Source organism: Carettochelys insculpta, chromosome 6 (genome assembly GCF_033958435.1).
Source record: "Carettochelys insculpta isolate YL-2023 chromosome 6, ASM3395843v1, whole genome shotgun sequence".
Classification (NCBI taxonomy): Eukaryota; Metazoa; Chordata; order Testudines; family Carettochelyidae; genus Carettochelys; species Carettochelys insculpta.
The window spans coordinates 24,632,494-24,652,927 of NC_134142.1; the positions used below are offsets into that span (position 1 = coordinate 24,632,494).

General features: G+C 42.8%; 1 protein-coding gene across 4 annotated transcripts in view; it reads right to left on the reverse strand.

The window, feature by feature from the left end:
- Window positions 1-20,434, reverse strand: part of WDR25 (WD repeat domain 25) — a 144,366-nt gene that overhangs the window by 38,416 nt on the left and 85,516 nt on the right. For all 4 annotated transcript variants that reach the window (XM_074996510.1, XM_074996509.1, XM_074996508.1 and 1 more), the window contains one exon: window positions 11,645-11,775. In XM_074996510.1, the coding sequence (XP_074852611.1) occupies window positions 11,645-11,775 (131 nt within the window). The remainder of the gene's footprint in view (window positions 1-11,644; window positions 11,776-20,434) is intronic.

Sequence of the window (20,434 nt, forward strand, 5' to 3'; positions counted from 1 at the left end):
CCATTCTTCTCACATACCCATGCCAACATAGTCTTCTGCTGTTGCAGTGTATTATACATAGTGATATTTGATTTTTTAAAAGCTGAAGGTTCACATTAAGTGAACTGCATACACCACACTCTGGCCCCAAAGTGGGAACACCAGAGTGTATGTGCATTTCACATTCATAAAGTCCCATTTCTCCGGTTTCATGTGAATCATGAGGGAAAGAATGGCTCTGTGATAACCCACTGTTCTTAGGAGACATCTAGGTTCAAATTCAAAAACTCCCACGGCTTCTTTGTGTGGCCTTGAGCAAGTCCTCAATACACTTGTGAAAAGGGAAATTTGTTTTTTCAGCTCTTTTATTTTGTTTATTTAGGTCATAAGCTCTTTGGATAATGACTGTCTTTTACTAAGGACAGGTTTACACTATGGGGACAGATTGATCTAACTGGGGGTGCACAAAATGGGGGGGTGGACTCCCTCGGGGGGGTGAAATTTTGTAAGGAGGTGCAGCATGATCAGCTGCTGGGTTTTAGGCTCATCCATCTCATTAAAAATGTTGAAATGTTATTGTTTCTATGTATGTGTATTCGCATGTATATACCAATTAATACAGGTTTTACATACTACATACTTATTTTCTTACATGTGCTGAAAGTTCTTTTTTTTCATATGAACATAATCAAAATGTCCATCAGTTTGGATTACCTTAGCCCTGAACTGAGGGCTGGGCCTGGATTGTAGTGCAACGGTTTTATAACCCTTTTTTGATTGCCGCCCCGCCCCTAGGCCAAGGGCTGGGCGTCCCAGAACTCCTACACACCCTTAAAGACATGTATTGTCACATGTGGAAAGGATTACTGGCTATGTCTATACTACAGTGATCTGTCAACAGAATTTACTGTCAGAACAGAACAGAACAGATTTTCGGATCAAACTTGGGTTGACAGAGTGTGTCCACACAAAAGCAGATCAAAAAAGTGATCCGCTCTGTTGACAGAGAGTAGCTGGACTGCCCAGCCTTCTCTTGACTGAACAGCCAACCAGAAGCACAGCGGACAGGGCAGCCCGGTGACCCATAAACCCTGCATGTCAAGAGAGGGCCCTCCCAGTGTGTCCACACAGCTTTTTTATCATCAGATTCTGTCAAGAAAGGTGCTCTGCTTTGTGGGGGAGAAGCAGAAAGCTGTTGACAAATGTGCAGAGTGTCTAAAGTGCTGAGATGCATTTTTAGTATGGGCAGTCCATGGGTTTTGTAGACAAAATGCCTATTTTGACAAAAAAGCCCTCTAGTGTAGATGTAGCCCCTGTATACATTACAACATGTATACACAAATAATATGAATTAGCTAATGCCCCTGCTTCATCTTCCTTTGAAGGTCTTACCCACAAAATCAGTAAGGATTTCTCTCACTGAAAGAGAAACATACCTATCTCATAGGGCTGGAAGGGACCTTGAAAGAACATGGAGTCCAATGCCCTGTACTCACCATTCCTCACACTTTCTTTTCCTAATCTAACCTTAAGAGGCCCTGTCAAGGATTGAGCTCACAACCCTGGGTTTACAAGGCCAATGCACTAAACACTGAGCTACCCCTCCCTGCCAATATATACTTCCTTTTCTTCCACAAAGAATTTTTCTCTTCAATGTGATCTGAATATGATTATGATTCAGCTGTTTCTACAGAAACCACAGGAGCACAAACATCTCCACCAGTTTATGAAAGCTCCTAACTAAATACTTCTTAAAATGAATATGGTTCATCATAAAGCAATTGTACTAGAATGTTTCCAAGGAAACCACATTGCATTTGCACGTTATAAATTTATTAGCTTTTAACAGTCCCTTAATGAGATTCCCATACTGAGAACTGTAATAACAATATGCTATGAATAAGCTCTCTTACACATAGCTATAGATGACTTTCCTTAAGCTTCAAGAATGTAATTATGTATTTTATAAAAAGCAAAAACCAAAGGCATTGAAAATAAAAGATCTATCATTATTCTGGTCATTTCTGTGTTAGTGCTGAATTGTTCCCATTGTTCCATAGACTTTCTAGGGTTGTGTTCAGTCTAATTTTACAAGTCCCAAACATTATTGATTCCACCATCTGTATACAGAGACTTTTCTGTAACCTAGAACATTACTCTATCAGGAAGAGGTTTTTGATTATACATATCATCTTAAATATTCCCTCTGAATTTCATCCTATTGACTCTAGTTATGCTTCTGTAGACTGTATGAACATGAGGACATATATATTATATAAAATGCAGCACTAGATTATAACTAGTGCTTATGTGGCCACCCTGCAAGAGCTCTCAAGTGACTCGGAGAGGGGAACAGACCCCTAGAATAGGATGATCTGGGTAACATCACACATCAGTGAGATAAGAAAAATACTAGAACATTGAGTAGAGATGGCAGCTCCGGTGGAAGTGGTGGAAGCTCATCCCTCCAGGCTGCATCAGCAGTACCTTGTGGGGATGTGGGGAGTATGGTGGACCCAGGGGCTCAGAGACCAGACCGCAGTGGGTTTTGGGAGCGGGCCGGACTGAGGGGTGCAGGGACAGCTGCGTGCTGGGGGATGTTGGGAGCGGGCCGGGCCGGAGGGTGCCCGGGGGGAGCTGCAGAGTGTGGCTGGAGGTGCCTGGCCACATGGCTGTGGGACCCACAGCACACGGCTGCAGCTGCCCCGCCATGCAGTGGGAGGCACTTTGCCATGTGCAGCTGGAGGTACCGGAGGCTCCTCTGGGCTGCACCAACAGTAAGTCCTTCACTTACCTGGAAGGTGGGTGGTGGGGAGCAGGGAGGCTGGGGGGTTCTGGGACCGGGCCAGGGCAGATGTGGGGACCAGGCCAGGCCAGGCCAGGCCAGAGGGTGCAGGAGGAAGCTGCAGAGCATGACTGGAGGCAACTGACCGCATGGCTGTGGGCGCCCACCATGTGGCTGGAGCCACTGCACAGCACGCAACCACAGCTGTCACTTTGCCATGCGCAGCTGTAGGTACTGGTGGCTCCAGTGGAGGAGGTGGCAGCTCCCCTGGGCTGCACCAGTGGTAAGTTCTTAACTTACCTACGGGTGGGAGGGGGCAGTTAGGGGACCAGAATGGATGGGTGTTGGGAGCGGCCTGGGTCGTGGGCTGCTGTGGGCAGGGGGTGTTGGGAGCAGGCTGGGCTGGGGAGCATGACATGGGGCTGCAGGCAGAGGGGAGCTCAGCAACAGGGGAGCGGGTGGTGGTGGGGAAGATCGAGCCGGCCCGATCCTCCCCGCCATTTGCCATGTATTATTTCTTCTTGCTCACATGGTCCTTTGCAAGTCCCAAGCAGGGGCAGCAGAGGCAGCGCCAGCAGCCCCCAGGTGTGGGACAGGCAGCCTGGACCCCCAAGCGTGATGGCAGGTGAGCAGACTGAGCGGCTTCTGCCCCCTCATTCTGCATGAGATGAGTGTCTGGGATAACTGGGTCCCTGCCTTATTTTAGTTAATCCAAATGGTGCATGAACCATGATTTGGTCACTGGCATCCAAGGGAGCATGACTCCTTAAGTCACCCCAGGGAAGACAACCCTGTTTGAAAATTCCCTGCTGCCATGTGGGTAGGTTTGGGAGATCCAAAGGTTATGGGAGTAAACCCAGACAGAAAATCTGGAGTGGAGACCCTAAGCTGGTTAGCAGTGGAGATTTGTCAAGCCTGCTTTCAGGCATCTCCTTGCAGTCACCTCAGTTCCAAACATACTGACTTCTGTCTTTCCTTTGGATTCAACTGGGGTGACCAAGAGCTGGGTAGTGTTGCTTGGGCAATGCGCTTGCTCTAAACACTAGCCCAGGCAATGCAGCATGTAAGAGGATGCCAAATGGAGAGGACACTCCATCCTTGCTGATAGCATGGAAACAACACAGGAAGTGGCAGTTACGGGTTATAAGCCCTCCTCAATTGGTAAAGAGGAAGACGCCACAGGTCACTTTCATCAGTGAGAGGAGTCATCGCACTCCACTGGTCAGCTACCGCCTTCTCAAGCCAGGCAGCCCCCGATCATTAAGGTGCTGACCCACCGCATCTGCCTTTCTCATTGGGTGCATGGGGATAGACCAAAAATCAAAAAGTAGTTGTAAATGGCGTACCCACCAAAAAACAAAATAATAAATCAATGTGCCTCCAGATCAGTGGCTGGAATGTGCAGACCACATGTCTGGGACTTGAACCTGCCCATGACCTAATGAACACTGACTCAATATGCAAAACAGCAGTCATAGACCAACAGCTACACATTCCGAACATCAACATTGCTGCTGGCAGATGCTGGGTCAGTGAAAGAAACCAACTATACTTTCTTCTGGAAGGGCTTGAGTTCAGAGGAACACTGCCTCTGTGGAGTTGGATTTGCTGTTTGGAACAATGTGCTGAAATCTATCAATAGGTCCACAGCTGAATTGGAATGCATTATATCCCTGAAGCTCTGCACCAAGTCAGAATATGTCAACATCATCAGTGCTTATGCACCCACATTGGTGTCATGCTCCCAAGACAAGGGCCGCTTTTATTATAATCTTCAGAAAGTTATCAACTCACTTCCAACTAGTGAACAACTATACATCCTTGGTGACTTCAATGCAAGAGTTGGATGTGACCATCTGTCCTTGCCCATCTGCCTCAGTCATCACACTATTGGGAAATGAACAAAAATGGTCAGTCTTCTCAAATTCAGCTTTAAGAACCAGCTTTGCACCACTAATACTTTCTTTAACTTGAAAGAGTGTCACAAGGTTTCATGGCACCACCCCAGATCCAATCACTGGCATCAACTTGACCTTGTACTAGTACACAGGAAACATCTCAATGCTGTCAAAATTACACACACATATCACAGCACAGACTGTGATCCTGATCACTCCTTGATCATCAGCAGAGTGAAAATCATCCCAAAGAAACACTATGGTCATGTCTATACTAGCCAAAAACTTCGAAATGGCCATGCAAATGGCCATTTTGAAGTTTACTAATGAAGCGCTGAAATACATATTCAGCACCTCATTAGCATGTGGGAGGCCACGGCACTTTGAAATTGATGTGGCTCGCCACCATGTGACTCATCCAGATGGGGCTCCTTTTCAAAAGGACCCCGCATACTTCGAAGTCCCCTTATTCCTATGAGCAGATAGGAATAAGGGGACTTCGAGGTAGCCAGCTGTATTGTATTTCAGCATTTCATTAGTAAACTTCGAAATGGCCATTTGTATGACCATTTCAAACGTCTTGGCTAGTGTAGACGTAGCCAATATGATAAAGGAATGCAATAAGCCAAAAATCAATATCCTCACAGCACCGGAGATGTGCTGAAATGGTCTGTCTTCGCAGATGATCTCACTCGCAAAATGGAACACAAACCTGACCAACAAACCATTGATGAAACATGGTCCATGCTGAGAGATGCAATATACAAATTTGCCAAATTTGCCTTTGGAACATGTAAATTCTCTAACAAAGACTGGATCAATGAAAACGCTGACATTCCTATGACTCTTCTTGAAGAAAAACACAAGGCACATCTGAATAACATAAAGAACCCATCTCAAAGCACAACTTTGATATACAAGATCTGTTCTTCAGAGAGAATCCAGGCTGTGTGCAAAGAAGTATGGGGCTGATCTATGTTCTAATACTCAAAAGGCATCTGATTTGGGCAACCTGAAAACCATGTATGATGGGTTGAAGAAAGAACTCAGACCAAAGTCACCCCGCTGAAGCATTTAAACAGACAGGTAATCACAGACAAAAAGCTGCAGATGTCCAGACGGGTGGAACACTACTCAAGTCTTTATTCCCATGAGCGTACAATACAACCTGAATCACAGAATCATAGGACTGGAAGGGACCTCAGGAGGTCATCTAGTCCAGACCCCTGCTTCAAGCAGGATCAACCCCTGCTAAGTCATCCCAGCCAGGACCTTGTCCAGCCGGGACTTAAAAACCTCAAGGGAAGGAGAATCCACCACCTCTCTAGGCAACGCATTCCAATGTTTCACCACCCAGCTGGTGAAGAAGTTTTTCCTAATACCTATCCTACATCTTTCCCTCTTCAACTTCAGACCATTACTCCTTGTTCTGCCATCTGACACCACTGAGAACAGTTTCTCACCCTCCTCTTTAGAGCTCCCCTTCAGGAAGTTGAAGGCTGCTATTAAATCACCTCTAAGTCTTCTCTTCTGTAAACTAAACAAGCCCAAATCCCTCAGCCTATCCTCATAGGTCTTGTGCTCCAGACCCTTAATCATTTTTGTTGCACTTTGCTGAACCTGCTCCAGCAAATCCACATCCTTCTTATACTGGGGGGACCAAAACTGGACACAATATTCCAGATGTGGCCTCACCAGTGCCGAATAAAGAGGAATAATTACTTCTCTAGATCTGCTCGAAATACTCCTCCTAATGCACCCCAGTATGCCATTAGCCTTCTTGGCTACAAGGGCACACTGTTCACTCATATCCAGCCTTTCATCCACCATAACCCCTAGGTCCCTTTCCATCTTACTGCTACTGAGCCAGTCGGTCCCCAGCCTGTAACAAAGTTTGGGATTCTTCTGCCCCAGGTGCAGGACTCCACACTTCTCCTTATTGAACTGCATCAGATTTCTTTTGGCCCAGTCCTTCAATTTATCCAGGTCCCTCTGGATTCTCTCTCTACCCTCCAACATATCTACCTCTTCCCCTAGTTTTGTGTCATCCGCAAACTTGCTGAGGGTGCAACCCAGTCCCTCATCCAGGTCATTAATAAAGATATTGAATAACACCGGCCCTAGAACCGAGCCTTGCAGCACTCCGCTTGAAACAGACCACCATCCAGATATTGAGCCATTGACCGCTACCCGTCGGGCCCGACCATCAAGCCAGCTTTCTATCCATCTTATAGTCCAAGGATCCAATCCATATTTCCTTAATTTATGGACAAGAATGTTGTGGGAGACCATATCAAAAGCCTTGCTGAATTCAAGGTATATCACATCCACTGACTTCCTCATGTCCACAGAGCCTGTTACCTCATCATAGAAGCTAATCAGATTGGTCAGGCAGGACTTGCCCCTGGTGAATCCATGTTGGCTACTTTTGATCACTTTCCCCTCTTCCAAGTGCTTCAAAATGGATTCCTTGAGGATTCCCTCCATTATTTTCCCAGGGATTGAGGTAAGGCTGATGGGTCTCTAGTTCCCTGGATTGTCCGTCTTTCCTTTTTTAAAGATGGGCACTACATTTGCCTTCTTCCAGTCATCTGGTATCTCCCCCGATCTCCAAGAGTCTTCAAGGATAATGGCGAAAGGTTCAGAAATGACCTCTGCCAATTCCCTCAGTACCCTGGGGTGCATTAAATCAAGACCCATGGACTTGTGCACATCTAGTTTTTCTAGATAGCTCAGAACTTGTTCCTTCCCCACAGATGGCTGCTCTCCATCTTCCCATACCGCGTGATCTAGGACCGTCCTGGGGAAGTTGACTTTGTCCATGAAGACTGAGGCAAAAAAGCATTGAGTACTTCAGCTTTTCCTGCATCATCTGTCACTAGGTTACCTCCCTCACCCAGTAATGACAACTTGACAACCTCATCCCAACACTTCCAGAAATGTCTGAATTAGATGCAGAGCCTATGGAGGAGGAAATTTCTCAAGCTCTTGATGATCTCTCCAAAGGAAAAGCTCCAAGAAATGACAGAATTCCAGCTGAAGTCTTGACAGAAAACAAGGCTGTGCTCTTCCCCTTCCTCTATGATTTACGCCTAAAATGCTGGAGGTGATGTCCCACAGGACATAAAGAATGCAAACATCATCACTCTCTATAAAAACAAAGGCAACAAGGATGACTGCAACAACTACAGAGACATCTCATTACTGAGCATAACAGGCAAAGTATTTGCCCATGTCATTCTCAAACGCCTGCAAAAACTCGCAGATTGAGTCTATCAAGAAACACAATGTGGTTTCAGGGCTGCCAGGTCAACAATGGACATGATTTTCTCACTTCAACAACTACAGGAAAAATGCAGAGAATAAGGAAAGCCATTATTCACAGCATTTGTGGACTTAGCAAAGGTATTCGACACAATTAGTAGATCACGACTATACAGAGTATAAGCCAAAATTAGCTGCCCACCAACCCTACTCAAGCTCATAACATCCTTTCATGAAAACATGAAAGCAACAGTGCAATATAATGGATCTACATTTTTGGAACCGTTTGCAATGAACAGCTGAATCAAACAATGGTGTGTTCTTGCCCCTACCCTTTTCAGCATATTCTTCTCAGTTCTACTAAATTGCGCATTTCAAAACTCATGCAGCGATATATTTCTCCACACAGGATTAGACGGCTCTCTCTACAACCGGGCAGAGACTCAAGGCCAAAACTAAGGTCAAGAAAGTCCTCATCAGGGAGCTCCTCTTCGTAGATGATGCAGCTCTCATCACTCATAATGAAAACACGCTACAGTCACTGATGGATTCTCTATCCACAGCCTTCAAGTTGTTTTCTTTTGACATCAGCATGAAGAAAACTGTTGTGTACCTTAGCAACCCAATGTTATTCTGCATAAGAGCCCATTAGATGTGGTTCAACATTTCTGTTACCTTGGATCTACCGTCACAACAAACCTATTCATGGACGAAGAACTGAACATCAGAATCAGGAAGGCAGCTACAATTTTTGTCAGACAAAATAAGCACGCAACAATCCTAAGCTGATGGTGAAAACAAATATACTAATATACCAGGAGTGTATATTGAGTATCCTGCTATATGGTTCTGAGGCATGGACCACCTACTCGAACCAGGAGAAAAAAATGGAACAGCTTTCATCTTCACTGTCTCCGCAGAATTATGACTGTCAACTGTCAAGATAAAGTTTCAAATGCAGATGTCCTGTCAAGATCTTGCATACCCAGCCTCAGAGTGATCCTCAACAGCAGAAGACTATGATGGCTTGGTCATGTGAGACGAATGGGTGATGAACGTCTTCCCAAAGAAATCCTCTTCAGTGAACTGTCATGTGGGTTGAGAACAAGAGGAAGACCAAAGCTAAGATTCAACGATACATGCAAAAACACCATGGAAAAAATTTAACATGGATCCAAAATCCTGAGAATCTGCATCATCAGATTGAAATGCCTGGTGACAATTGTTATGACAGGATGCACATCATCCTTTGACAGTATATGTGTAAGCCACACAAAAGAACTTCATCTTAGAAGGAAAAGCTCTCAGACTCAAGAATTTGGAAAAAGAATTACATGGGCTTATTGCAATTCACCATGAAAATCTAATATGGGACGGATAAGCCACGAGAGAAGCTGCAGGCTCAAACTCTGCCCATAGATCCTCACTGCCACTGCTAACCACCATCTCTCGAGAAGACAAGGAGCCATAGCAGTATGTGGCCATGCAGGGAAGCATGCAAGGCTAGATGAAGATGAGCTGAAGTTTTGGCTTTATCCCAGATACCACCCAGTTGCTCCCAGAGGAATGTACGTAAACAGAACTAAGGCACTAACCCTCATTGACAAGCTATGTGTATATTTAAGGCAGCTGATAGGTGAGTGCTCTCTGCTCTCTATACTCATGCTAAGGTGTGATTTAGCATGGTATAAAGAACAATATAGATGGTGAAGCATGGCTTAGACAAGTAAAGGGGTGTCATGCCTCTCTACACACCCAAGCAGCACTTCCCACATTCACGCTACTTTTAGCAGTATAGGGTCTGCACTGCTTCCCTAATGCTGCAGCCTTTCCTCTCTGCCTCCCCACTGTGTAAACTTTTTCACTGTGGCTACATACCACAGTGTGAATGCAGGCTGCTTTTCATTGCAGTGTACCCTACATGTACCCTCTATGTCACCACAAGTGCAGGCAAGACCACAAAGTAGACAATAGAGTTGGTTGGCAGCCTAGGGGTAAATAGGCTTCACCTTTTCAATGAATGTAACAAATTATTCCAGTGGAGCCGGGGAGCTCTGAAATGATTTTGATTATCTGGCCTCAGGGATGGTGCACTAAAGCATCATCGTAATTAGGGACTCAATGCAAGCTATGCCTCAGTTGTTAAGTAATTCAATTGACTAATTACAGCAGGTTTTTTTCACAAATTCATTGAATTTCAGTGTGCTTAAGAGAACTTCAGATTTCTTATAAAAGTGCCCTGTGACTCTTCCCACTAGGCTTCCTGTTTGTTCAGTTAGCTATTAAAAGGTGATTCATGAAATGCAATTCATATGCCAGTTGGATAGCTTCATCTCCTTGCAGGAAGCACACTTGATATTCAGTGGGTCACCTGTTTACACTGACTAATACTTGGTATCATCAGTGATCCATTTCACAGGCAGGAAACACCTGCACTGAATGAGGGAGTGAGAGCTGGATACTTTGGCTTGGCTCCAAAGGCCACTTTTATTCTCAACAGCAGATGTCTTACAGCTGAGCTAAATCTTTTTCTTCTTGGTTCCTGAGTTTTATATTTTAAACTCTCTTTGGCTAATTGTATACGAGTCTGTGTGGTTTTTTACCCTGGACCTTCTGTTCTGGCAGTATTAGCTCTGAGGTCTTTGCAAAGCTCCTGTGGAGCCTGTGATAGGATGTTCACCCCATGCTATTCTGAAAAGTAGAGCCCTGCAAATCTACAGATATCTGCTTTATATCTTCAGTTATCCCAATCACAGATGTTGATATGCACAGCTCATTTTTGTGGAAACAGATGCAGATACAAATTTTGTATCTGTGCAGGACTTTACTGAAAATGATTAGTCTGGCCTACAAGGGGTTAAGTAATCCGATAAATCACACTGGCAGGATGATTAGGTTTGATAAGTATCTGCTGATTGAGAATGGAATGAGCAGCCAGGGCTGGAATAAAGCCAGGCACTAAGGGTAGAAGAAGGCTGTGGCATGGAAGTCTGCAGTCATTTTCTGAGCGTAGAGATGGAAAAAGAGAAAGCCCATGGGGAAGAGTAGAAGCTCTGGGATCCTGGCCCTGAGGAAAGGGCATATGCAGGGAAGTGGTAGAGAAGGAAGCTTAACAGAGATGGAGTAGGAAAAGGCTCAAGAGAACAGCAGCAAGATTTACGAGTGCAAACCTTGGCTGCCAGTTTGAAGGTACTGAGCTGCAACCTGAAATAGTGGGTGGCCGGGGTTCCCTGGCAAACCCCTGGGGAAGTAGCAGTGAACTGGAAGACAGCCTGAGACAGTTTGAAAGGAGAGATGAATGGAGGGTTCCCACAGGTTACAGTGAGGATGGCACTTAATGGGTATTACAAGCTATGCTGGCAGTTTTTTCCTACCTATCCACCAATGCTTTCTAGTGAAAATGCATTACCTCATTAATTTTTGACAGTTCAGCCTTCCAACAGCCACTGTACTGTACAGTTCTTTGAAAAAGAAAAGACTTTTTAAAGAAAAGTTTTAAATACATTTTTGCTTTATACAGAGGACAAACATTGACTTACTGTTCCCTTTTAACACACACAGCAAGAAAGAGTGACAAAAACATGTTATTACTTTCCAATTATCCCCTCCCACTTCAAAACAAAGTCCTATTAGCGACCCACTCCCAACCCTTCAGAATGCATCTATATCAGACAAGCCAAAAAAGTCTGGAGAACAAGAAATTAATCAGACATGTTACCTTACAATTTCTTATATCCCAGGCTTTAACTTCAGGGCTGAATCCTCCGCAAACAAAAAGATTTGGCTCAGAAACATGAAATTTCAGTGTGCTAACCCTAAATTCATTTTTGCTGCTAAATACCTGTGTCCCTAAAATACAAAGAAAAAAAAGATGGTTAAAATTTGAACATGAATAATACTTTTATTAAATAAAATGTTGCACTTTTATGTAGCAAATAAATAATTAAAATACAATTATTTTATATATTTTTAATTTTTTTATTTTTATATAATTCAAATATAATGTAGCTTGCCAAAAGCAATACACAAATGGTAGCATAAACACATGGTTTTGTTTCGTGTTACTGAAAAATCTGGAACTGAATTAACTTTTTTTCATTTAAGTGAAATTCATCCTACTCCTACTGAGCTACTTGCACACTCAGGATGGAGAGTTCCACAAAGGTCCCATTTAGGATGGCATGCAGGGTTTACATATACATATCTCATGGATGGGGACTCTTGTGCAGAAGAGCTGTTGTTATTATTCCAACAGCTCAAACTAGCTAGAGACATAAACACTAACAAGAAGTCATTCTATATATATATATGTGTGCGTGTGTGTATATATATATATATATATATATATATATATATATTAGAAGCAAGAGGACAACCAAGGACAGGGTAGGCCCACTACTAAGTGAGGAGGGAGAAACAATATCAAGACACTTGGAAATGGCAGAGGTGCTTAATGACTTCTTTGTTTTGGTCTTTACCAAAAAGGCAAATGCAAAAATACCTAACACAATTCATGCTAGTGGGAAGGGGGTAGGTTTAGAGGTTAAAATAAAAAAAGAGCAAGTTAAAAATTACTTAGAAAAATTAGATGTCTTCAAGTCATCAGGGCCTGGAATGCATCCTAGAATACTTAAGGAACTGATAGAGGAGGTTTCTGAGCCTTTAGCTATCACCTTTGAAAAGTGCTGGAAGGTGGGAGAGATTCCAGAAGACTGGAAAAGGCAAACATATATAAAAATGGAAAATAGAACAACCCAGGAAACTACAGAACAGTTTGTTTAACTTCTGTACCAGGAAAGATAATGGAGCAAATAATTAAGGAGTTCATCTGCAAACATCTGGATGAAAATAAGGTGATAGGTAACAGCTTGAATGGATTTGTAAAGAACAAATCATACCAGACCAATCTGACAGCCTTTTTTGACAGGATAACAAGTCTTGTGGATAAAGGAGAAGCAGTCGGTGTGGTACACCTAGCCTTTAGTGAAGCATTTGACATGGTCTCGCGTGATCTTCTTATCAATAAACTAAGCAAATACAAATGCGAGTGCACAACTGGTTGAATAACTGTTCTCAGAGAGTAGTAACAAAGAGGAAGCCGTGCTAGTCTATACACTATCAAAACAAAAAGCAGTCAAGTAGCACTTTAAAGACTAGCAAAATGGTTTATTAGGTGAGCTTTCGTGGGACAGACCCACTTCTTCAGACCATAGCCAGACCAGAACAGACTCAATATTTAAGGCACAGAGAACCAAAAACAGTAAGCAAGGAGGACAAATCAGAAAAAGATAATCAAGGTGAGCAAATCAGAGAGTGGAGGGGTGGAGGGGAAGGTCAAGAATTAGACTGAGCCAAGTATCCAGACAAGCCCCTATAGTGACTCAGAAAGTTCCCATCACAATTTAAACCATGTGTTAATGTGCCGAATTTGAAGATAAAAGCCAGCTCAGATGTTTCTCTTTCCAAAACGGAGCGATAATTCCTTTTCAGTAACACACATACCTTGAGGTCATTGACAGAATGCCCCATTCCATTAAAATGTTGACTAACTGGTTTGTGGATCTGGAGTGTTTTGATGTCTGTTTTGTGCCCATTGACCCTTTGTCTAAGGGAGTTAGAAGTCTGTCCAATATACAAAGCACCTGGGCATTGTTGGCACATGATGGCATATATGATGTTAGTAGAGAAGCATGAGAAAGTGCCCGTGATTCTGTGAGTAACCTGGTTAGGTCCAGTGATGGTATTTCCAGAGAAGATATGTGGACAAAGCTGGCAGCGGGCTTTGTTGCAGGGAAAGGTTCCAGGACTGGTATTCCTGGGGTATAGACTGTGGCTGTTAGTGAGGATCCTCATGAGGTTGGGAGGTTGTCTGTAGGAGAGAACAGGCATGTCACCCAGTGCCTTCTTTTCTCAGAGAGTAGTTATTAATGGTCTGTGGTCATACTGGAAGAGCATAACAAGTGGGGCTCCACAGGGATCTATTCTGGAATCAGTGTGTGACAGCATAAGGCTGGGAGGGTGAGTACAAGAGGGAAAAACAGGGCTGTTAAACAAGCGGAGTGTGAGCAGCTGGGGAGGAAGCTGCCCCGGGTCAAATGGGGCAGCCGGTCCCACTTAAGACTGCCTTTTAAAAGAACCCTTTGCCCAGTGGAAGGGTAGGGTGGATGAGGAGAGTATAGGAGGTGAGTGGAGAGAAGCAAGGGAAGTTTTTAGAGACAGCAGAGAAGGGGAGGAGTACTCAGCAGTAAAGGGCTAAGGCTCCTATCCAGGCAGCTTTGAGATTCAACGTAATGCCAGAACAAACTGATCACATGGGAGAGCTGATCCAGGACGGGTAACACACTGCTGCTACTGCTGTGCCACTACCTGGAGGAGGTATGGGGGGTGTGGAATCCTCTAGGGAAGTGTACCAGGGAGAAGAGTTGCAGTGTGCACGGTGAGGGGAGCCCTTCCCACCAGTAGCAGCCATACAGGGTCCCTGGGCCAGAACCTGGAATGAATGGGTGGGGCCCAGGTTCCCCCCAGACCACCATCCCGCCACCATCTCAAGAAGGGCAACAGCATCCTGGCTGTGGAGCTAGTGGACTGAACAGAGGCCTGGAGCCCAGGAATCAGATTGGCCGTAACACAAGTTCTATTTAATATCTTCATCAACAATTTAGATATTGGCAGAGAGAGTATACTTATCAAGTTTGAAGATGATACCAAGCTGGGAGGGGTTACAACTGGACAAACTAGAGAAACAGTCAGAGGTAAACAGGATGGAGTTTAATAAGGACAAATGCAAAGTACTCCACTTAGGAAGGAACAATTAGCTTCATACATATAGAATGGGAAGTGACTGTCTAAGAAAGAGTACCACAGAAAGGGATTTAGGGGTCTTAGTGGACAAAAAGCTAGATATGAGTCAACAGTGTGATGCTGTTGCAAAAAAAGCAAACAGGATTCTGGGATGCGTTAACAGGAGTGTTGTGAGCAAGACATAAGAAGTCATTCTGCCACTCTACTCTGTGCTGATTAGACCTCAACTGGAGTATTGTGTCCAGTTCTGGGCACCACATTTCAAGAAAGATGTGGAAGAAATTGAAGAAGGTCCAGAGAAGAGCAACAAGAATGATTAAAGGTCTACAGAACATGAGCTATCAGGGAAGACAGAAAGAACTGGTCTTGTTTAGTTTAGAAAAGAGAAGACTTAGAGGGGACATGATAGTGGTTTTCAAGTACCTCAAAGAGAGTTACAAGGAGGGAGAAAAATTGTTCTCCTTGGCCTCTGAGGATAGCACAAGGAACAATGGGTTTAAACAGCAGCAAGTGACATTTAGGGTGGACATTAGGAAAAACTTCCTAACTGTAAGGGTGGTTAAATACTGGAATAAATTACCTAGGAAGGTTGTGGCATCTCTATTACTGGAGATTTTAAAGAGCAGGTTAGACAGACACCTATTGGTGATGGTCTAGATGGTGCTTGGTCCTGCCAAGAGGTCAGGGAACTGGACTCAATGACCTCTTGAGGTTCCTTCCAGTTATAGTGTTCTAAAGCCACAAAAGGGGGATGCATTGCAACCTTGTGGCCTGCACATACTTTGCATGCAGTGGAATGCCCTCACATAGCTCCTCTGAGCTGCTCACTTGGATTTTGTGGAGGAGAGGTGAATTCTGCCCTTACAACAGAAAATAATTTGCATATCCTCATACCAAGGCAATATCTGTTACCATGGATACGCTGTTGTATGGTAAGCTTCGCAGGATCCTGTGGCTTAATAACAATTGGCTTACAAACAACACTTCCCAAGGCATAAATTAATGCCACAGGAAATTCAACTACATGAATTTGTAGGTTTTATGTCCAGGTCATTGCTGTTATACTTATCAAATTAATGACAATTTACATTCACTGCAATACCATTCTGAAATAGCAACATATGCTAAGCTAAATGCATTTAAGTTTTTACAATTTCACATTTTATATTCTATTGTACTACCTAGGGTATCTGCACTCAAGACTATATTACGACCACATAATTGAGGGTACATAATATAGCATGCACTAACATGAGGACACAAGAATGGCCAGAATAGTGGTCCTTTCAGCCTAGGACCCTGTCCTATGACAGTACTTAGTGTCAATAATTTTGTGACCTCTTAAATACATCTTATTATGTTTTAGAAGACAATGAAAAATAGAAAGAAAATATATAATATTACATTGAAGGTTTCACAGCCCATACCAAAATAACCAACAGTAGGAGCGAAAAAATATGTAGTTAATTCCTATTCTTCTTAAGTTCAGCTTTTATGAATAAAATAATGCACAGCTTATATGGAGAAAAGTTTCATTTTCTTAAACTTAATATATGATGTCTTTTTAAAAAAAAATCTTCCTGGTTGATCCCTAACACCAATATACTGCATCTGCACGAGAAGCATCTGTCGACAAAAGTGACTGTTGGAAGGGATATGTTTACAAAACTTCTGTTGACAGAACAAAAGAACAGTAAAGTAGCACTTTAAAGACTAACAAAATAATTTATTTGGTGAGCTTTCATGGGACAGACCCAGATTGTGTCAACACACAAAAGCAGATCAAAAAAGTGATCCGCCCTCTCTTGACAGAATGGCTGACTGGAAACTCAGTAAACAGAGCTGCCCAGTGAACTGGAAGCCCTGTATGTCAACACAAGGGCCCCAGAGCTTCTACACAGCTGTTCTGTTCACAGGAAATGGTCAAGAAAGGTGTTATACCTGAACATGGAACGGTATAATGCCGCTGGCGGATGTTGTGAGTTTTGTTGACAGACTGTGGACAAAGCACATTTTGTAGATAGATGTGCCACAGGATTTTCCAATAAAAGCCCAGTTTTGTCAGAACATCCCTCTCATGTAGACATAGTCATATTTCGCCTTTTGTTTCTTACTTAGCTGAACTGAGACATAACTTCTCTCTTCCACAGAGAAAACCTATGTTCTTCTTAAGATAAAGGCAAATGTTACTGAGAAAATTTCATCTTCCTATACTAAACATCAAAGTACAATTATTATGCCTTTTTATGACAAAACAAATGCATAGTTAGAACATCTCTGGCCTTTTTAAAAATAAATTTTTGCTGTTATTAAGATGAAGTTTCTTAGATTCAATAAGCAGCAAAATAGTTGTTTGTAAAATTCAAAGGGATTCTGCTTTTGAACAAAATAAAACGTAAAGAGTTTCTGCATTACAGTGCAACAGTAGAGATGATGTGAGAATAGTCTGGAATACAGTACTATTTCTTCCCAACCTTTTTAATTCAAAATTGAGTGCATTAAAAATAAACTACCATTTTTCCTGCAAGAAATGAAATGTCTACTCAGTAGGTAAAAGTAGGCTTTTTGCAATACGGAAAGTGTTTTCTCAAGTTCTATATTGTCACACTGGCTACATCTACACTAGCCCCAAACTTTGAAATGGCCACGCAAATGGCCATTTTGAAGTTTACTAATGAAGCGCTGAAATGCATATTCAGCGCTTCATTAGCATGTGGGCGGCCGCGGCACTTCGAAATTGACGCGCCTCGCCGCCGCGCAGCTCATCCCGACGGGGCTCCTTTTCGAAAGGACCCCGCCTACTTCGAAGTCCCCTTATTCCCATCAGCTCATGGGAATAAGGGGCCTTCGAAGTAGGCAGGGTCCTTTCGAAAAGGAGCCCCATCTGGATGAGCCGTCTCAATTTCGAAGTGCCGTGGCCGCCCACATGCTAATGAAGTGCTGAATATGTATTTCAGCACTTCATTAGTAAACTTCGAAATGGCCATTTACATGGCCATTTCGAAGTTTGGGGCTAGTGTAGACACGGCCACTGGGAACTAGAAGTCTCAGGGCACTGGTAAAATGACACAAACACTGCTAGGTAAACAAGCCTCCAGAACTGCCCTGGAGTTTCCAGAGAGTAAAGATTAATATTTAATTAAAATTATGTCACGTGATGAAACCTCCAGTAATAGGTCCAACCCAACCCAACTCCTAGGTCTCTAATTCAAATGCAGAAAAGAATACCAGTGATGGAAAGATAGTACAGCCAGGTGGTTCTTTGACAAGGTATATGAAATAATTCATAGAAAGGCAGCAGTTTAGTCCTAAACTGCACTGTCCACCCGCCCCAATACCACCCGACTCTCTAAGCTGGCACCACACACTGTTCTAACTCTACCTTCACATTGCTAGGTAGTCACATTAAAAAACAAACACTCCATCCCAACAGCACCCTTCTGGTACTCTCAGTGGAGGAGCCAACAAATGGATTACACCCAGGAAACTGAAATGGCTTCTATTCTCCAGTTGATCTTCCATGTCTAGGCTGGAGCACACAAAAAGAATAGTAGGGGAAAGCTTGCACCACTAATATTTTCAGGAAAAGGATTTTATTCTCCAGAACTGTTAAAGCTAAAAAGTATTTTATAAAATAGTTCTGGGGAAAATATTGGTTGATATTACACTAATAATAATTAAAATTACAATGATAATGAACTACAATAATTACAATACTGAATTACAATAATAATGTCCAGAATTTTCAGTGTGCTGAATTCCCAATTAAAAAAAAAAGGAGGGGGTAGGGCTGATCTAATCTTATGCTTCACTACCAGCTAAATTACATAGGCTTTCCTCTGTAAATAACTGCAATGGAACTGACCCCATTCAGATCTTCTTATGGCTGCCAAGATCCTCCTTCATGTCTGTAGATCTCAGTCTCAGTGCTTCTACACTCTCACTCTCCCAAGGGAGGTGGCATTGTAATGAGGAAATTCAAAGCAGGCTAATGAGTTTCTAACATTCATATTCAGTGCCTCATTAGCATAATGGCAGCCACACGAATTTCGAAGTGCACACTTCGAATTGCAGATTGACAGTGAAGATGGGGACAGCTTCAAAATAAGTGCCCCACTTTGACATGCCCTTACACTAATCTAATTTTATGGAAGTAAGGGAATGTCGAAGTGGGGCACTTATTTTGAAGCTGCCCCCATCTTCACTGTCAATCTGCAATTTGAAGTCTGCACTTTGAAATTTTTGTAGCTGCCATTATGCTAATGAGGTGCTGAATATGCATGTTAGTGCCTAATTAGCCAGCTTCATATTACCTCATTACCATTGCACCTCCAACAGGAGCGTGACAGTGTAAAAGCAGCCTCAGTTTCCAACTGACTTTTTTTTTCCCCTGAGTCAAGACACTACTCTTCTCCCTTCCCTGTAGGAAATTAAATCCAATTATCATATTGCTCAATAGTTATATCTTGTCTGCCAAATGGAAGACAATATTTTGTTCCCTGCGCATTCCTATTGACTGTGATCAAGCCATCCATTAACTGTAACCCTCAAAGAGCTCTATAAATTCAGCGTATCACTATAAGAAATGTTGCCTTTCTCAGGACTCCTCTCTGATAACAATATGAAACCTATCCATTTTATTAACACTCTCCTTGAATTGTGCACACTAGAACTTGACACAGCATTCCAGCAGTGGCTGTACCAGTGCTGCATACAGAGGTAATAAATGTGAAATCTCCTGGTATTTCCAACTGCATTCTGCTGGTCAGTTGGAGCATCCTGCAAGACCTACACACATGAAAACAGATATGATAGCAGCTGTATTGCTTTGTCAATTAGAGGCATTCAATCTCAATGGATTGTGATCCCTGTCTTGATAGTTAGCTCTCTCTTGGAGGGTATAGGTGGTGAAAATGATTGCTTTGCTTAATATAATGTATAATCTTAGAAGTCAAGCACACAGATCGTGCATTGGATACAGATCAAAATATGCAATTAATACAAACACTTATGGTCATATATCAACACAGCCTGACATCTTTCTCTTAAAATGTGTTAGATTTCTGTTTACTCAGATGTTTGCCATCTGAAAGTTAAGCATTTTATTCTCCTCCAAAAATCTATTTGTAAAATATATTACAATAGATTTTCATACCCACATATTGAAGTGCAGAATTCTCCTTCAAGCTTCCAGTAATCAACTCCCAGACTCCCGAAGTACAGGAATGGTCAGGATACAAGTATCTTAGGAGTTCAGATTCTTCAATTAATACTCTCAAACTCACCTTATTTTCCTCTTATTCCAACTCCACAGTTTGTGCCAGCAGTGAAAAGAAATTCAATCAAATCTATCTCTTTGAAAGGCCAGCAGGCAATACTTCAGAGGGGACAACTTTATGACACCTATTTCACTCCACTGTCAGGGAACAAAACAGCAGATGACAGAACTAGAATAATAAAAAGACTGGGTGTGAAGAAAGAAGAAAAATATAATTGATCAGAAGGGGAGGCAAGTGTGATAACAGGTTTTTACGCCTCTGACCCTCAAAAAGAAAACTTCTCTTATCAGTGGGCTGCTAGAGATGAGTAATCCACATTGAACATAATATGAATATGCTTGAACTTCAATCCAACCCCAGATCAAAGACAATTATGAATCTTTCTAACATTTACATGAATACTTCCATGTCTCAGTTTCCAAGGTAAC